Source organism: Haliaeetus leucocephalus, unplaced genomic scaffold (assembly GCF_000737465.1).
Source record: "Haliaeetus leucocephalus isolate CR32 unplaced genomic scaffold, Haliaeetus_leucocephalus-4.0 Scaffold307, whole genome shotgun sequence".
Lineage (NCBI taxonomy): Eukaryota > Metazoa > Chordata > Aves > Accipitriformes > Accipitridae > Haliaeetus > Haliaeetus leucocephalus.
The window spans coordinates 8,135-11,977 of NW_010972743.1; the positions used below are offsets into that span (position 1 = coordinate 8,135).

Consider the following 3,843-nt stretch of genomic DNA (forward strand, 5'->3'; position numbering starts at 1 on the left):
CGCTCCAAGCTTGCCCGCCTGGCCCAAGCGCTGGAGGCCCTGGACCCCCCCAGCCCCCCCGAGGACCCAGGTGTCCGGAGGGGGGATCCCGGGTCCCAGTAAACCCCCAGAAAACCCTAACGACATCTCGGCCTCGTTATTTCTATTCGGGGACGTGTCACGAGCTGTACGGTCTCAGCTTGGGGGTGGGAGGGGATGGGGGGGGACCCAGGTGTCCAGGCTCCGCCCCTCCTCGCCAGCAGATCTGGTTCAAGAGCCCCCAGATGCCGGTGGGATCCGGGAGCTGCCGACACCCCGAAACCAGCTCCCCCAAACCGGCCTTTCCCCCCACCCCCCCTCCCTGAGACCAGCTGCGACGGTGACATCATAACTCACTGGGACACCATCACTGCCACTGCAATGTTGTAATCGGCACTGGCACCCTGAAAACAGCACCGGGACTCCCCCATCCCCAGAGCGACAGCGGGACCCCTCAAAATTGGTCCCAGGATCCTGACGCTGACACCGGACCCCCCCAAGGCTGTCACCTGCTGTCACTTCAGGTATTTGTCACCCCCCTGGTCCCCACCATGTGTGTCCCCTTGTGTCCCCCCCCAGTCCCTCCTGGGGTCCCCCATGTCTCTTGGTCCCTCCTTGTCTCATGTCCCCCGTCCCTTCCCCACCATGTCTCCATGTCCCCTCCCTATGTTCCCCCATTCCTTCTGGTGTCCCCCATGTCCTCCCGTGTCCCCCCCAATGTCCCCTCACATCCCTCCCTCTCTCTTGGTGTCCCCTCCATGTCTCCCCTGTCCCTCCCGGGGTCTCCACATTCCCTCTCCCCCAGGAACTCCCCATGTCCCTGTGCCACCCCCAGTGACGTCCCCGTCCCCTCTGTCCCCCCAGGGTCCCTGCCCATGGCCGAGGGGTGCTCCCACGCCGTTCCCCCTCATCCCCTCCCTGGGGAGGTGACAGCCACCCCCGGGGACATCACCATGGACCCTGAACCCGCATGGGGACAGGCTGGAGGCGTCCCCCAGGGAGAGAGTGACACCGGTGTCCCCATGGACACCGTCACCCCTTGGGCCAGCGGCATCACCATCACTGTCACAGCAGCCCCGGTGGATGAGGACGCCGGGGATTTTGGGGACGAGGACATCCCAGGCTTCGGGGATGAGGACATCGGGGACAAGGACATCTCGGTCACAAGTGACGCAGGGCACGGGGCTGCCCCAGTCCTGTGTGACAAGGATGTAGAGGACAGGGATGTCACAACCCCAAAGGACATTGGGGACAGGGATGTTCCAGCCTCTGGGGACAAGAATGACAGTGACAAGGATGTCACAGCTCTAAGGGACATTGGGGACAGGGATGTCATGACCTCAAGGGACATTGGAGACCGGGATGGTCCAGCTCGTCTGGACAAGGATACTGGGGACAAGGATGTCCCAGCTCCTCGGGACAGGGATGTTGCCACCCTGAGGGACATTGGGGACAGGGATGTCCCAGCTCCTTGGGACAGGGATGTCACCACACCAAGGGATGTTGGGGACAGGGATGTCCAAACCCTAAGGGACAAGGATGTTGGGGACGCGCAGGTCTCAGTCCTAAGGGACAATGGGGACAAGGACGTTGCGGACATGCAGGTCTCAGTCCTAAGGGACACTGGGGACAAGGACATTGGGGACGCGCAGGTCTCAGTCCTAAGGGACACTGGGGACAAGGTTGTCCCAGCTCCAAAGGACTTTGGGGACAGCAGTGTCCCAGTCCTAGGGGACATCTGGGTCAAGGATTTGGGGGACACGCAGGTCTCAGTCCTAAGGGACATTGGGGACAAGGACGTTGGGGACGCGCAGGTGTCAGTGCTAAGGGACACTGGGGACAAGGTTGTCCCAGCTCCAAAGGACTTTGGGGACAGCAGTGTCCCAGTCCTAGGGGACATCTGGGTCAAGGATTTGGGGGACACGCAGGTCTCAGCCCTGAGGGATGTTGGGGACCTTGGGGACAGGGATGTCACCGCCCCAAGAGATGTTGGGGACGGGGATGTCCCAGGCCCTGGAGACGCTGAGGATGAGGACATCGGCGATCTCCCAGCCCTGAGGGACATTGGGGACATAGATGTCCCAGTCTTAAGGGACAATGGGGACATTCCCGTCTCTGAGGACAAGGACACTGGGGACAGGGATGTCCCAGCTCCTGGGGACAAGGATGTCACCACCCTAAAGGGCACGGGGGACAGGGATGTCCCAGCCCACCTGGTTGAGGATGTTGGGGACAGGGAGGTCACAGTCCCAGGGGACACTGGGGACATCCCAGTCTCTGGGGAGGAGGACAAGGACACTGGGGACAGGGATGTCACTGTCCCAAGGGATGTTGAGGACATTGGAGGTAAGGACTTTGGGGACAGGGACATTGAGGATGAGGACGCTGGGGACAGGGCCATTGGGGACATGGATGTCACAGCCCTGAGGGATGTTGGGGACAAGGACAGAGATGTTGCAGCCCTGGCTGACACGGGGGATGGGGACACTGGGGACACCTGTGCTGCTGGTGGCATCACCATCACGGTGACGGCCCCCCCCATGGAGGACGAGGACATCCCCAGTGGGGACGAGGACGTTCCCAGCGATGACATCGCCACTGATGTCACTGCTGCACTCCCTGGGGAGCAGGTCCCTTGTGACGTCGTGGAGAGCAGTGATGTCACAGCCGCCCACCCCAGTGATGCCACTGCAGGGCGTGACATCCCCTCCACTCTCCCTGGGGACGTCCCTGCTGGTGATGTCATCAAGGATGACATTGTTTCCTCCCTCCCTGGTGATATCATGGCTGAGAGTGATGTCACTTCCTCGATGCCTGGGGATGACATCATTGTAGACCTCATCAACAGAGATGACATCACTTCCTTTCTCCCCGAGGAAGCCCTCACTGGTGATGTCATCACCAAAACCGACATAATTTCCTCCCTTCCTGGGGATGACATTGCTGGTGGCGTCATCCCTGGGAATGACCTCACTGGTGACATCATAGCTGGGGGCATCTTTGCTGATGAAATAATCACCAGGCATGATGTCACTTCCTCCCTTCCTGGGAATGAGCTTGTTGGTGATGTCATGCCCAGAAATGACTTCACTGATGACATCATCACCAGGGATGACATTCCTTCTTCCCTCTCTAGGGATATCTGCGCTGATGATGTCATTGCTGGCCACGATCTTATTCCCTACCTTCCTGGGGATGACCTTGCTGTTGACATCATTCCTGGAGACGACCTCACTAATGACATCATCGCAGGGGAAGACATCATGTTTTCTGTACCTGGGGATATCCCTGCTGATGACATCATTGCCACGGATGATGTCACTTCCTCCCTGCTGGGAGATGTTGCTGGCCAAGAAGTCAAACCTGCTAGTGACATCATCTGTGCGAACGATGGTGACGCATCGGCTTGGAATGACTTCACTGATGATGTCATGCCTGAGGATGACATCACTTCTTTCATCCCTGGTGGTATTGCTAGACGTGGCATCATTCCCCATGGTGACATCAGAGATGATGTCACACGGGGATCTGACCTTGGTGACATCGTCGAGGGTGATGTCACTGCCTCCCTCCTGGGTGCCCTCTCTGGCCGTGATGTCAGCCCTGAGGATGACATCATGGGTGACATCAGCCCCGGGGAGGAGCAACTGCTCCCCAGCCTTAAAGACCCCATCCGCCCGGGCGATGACCTCACCGATGACATCACCACTGACGTGCCCAGAGAGGGTGTTGGCAGCCGAGGTGACGCCACAGGTAAGAGGGGAGGCGGAGCCAAGACCTGGGGGTGGGGCCTGGAGGCAGGGCCAGAGCCAGAGGGTGGGGCCA

General features: G+C 59.9%; 1 protein-coding gene across 1 annotated transcript in view; it reads left to right on the top strand.

Annotated features, from left to right (window-relative positions):
* VARS2 (valyl-tRNA synthetase 2, mitochondrial) overlaps window positions 1–3,843 on the top strand; it is a gene marked incomplete at its 5' end in the record, with an annotated part of 15,128 nt that overhangs the window by 7,726 nt on the left and 3,559 nt on the right. Inside the window, 2 exons of the mRNA XM_010571154.1 lie at window positions 10–70; window positions 883–3,771. Coding sequence (XP_010569456.1) covers window positions 10–70; window positions 883–3,771 — 2,950 coding nt within the window. The remainder of the gene's footprint in view (window positions 1–9; window positions 71–882; window positions 3,772–3,843) is intronic.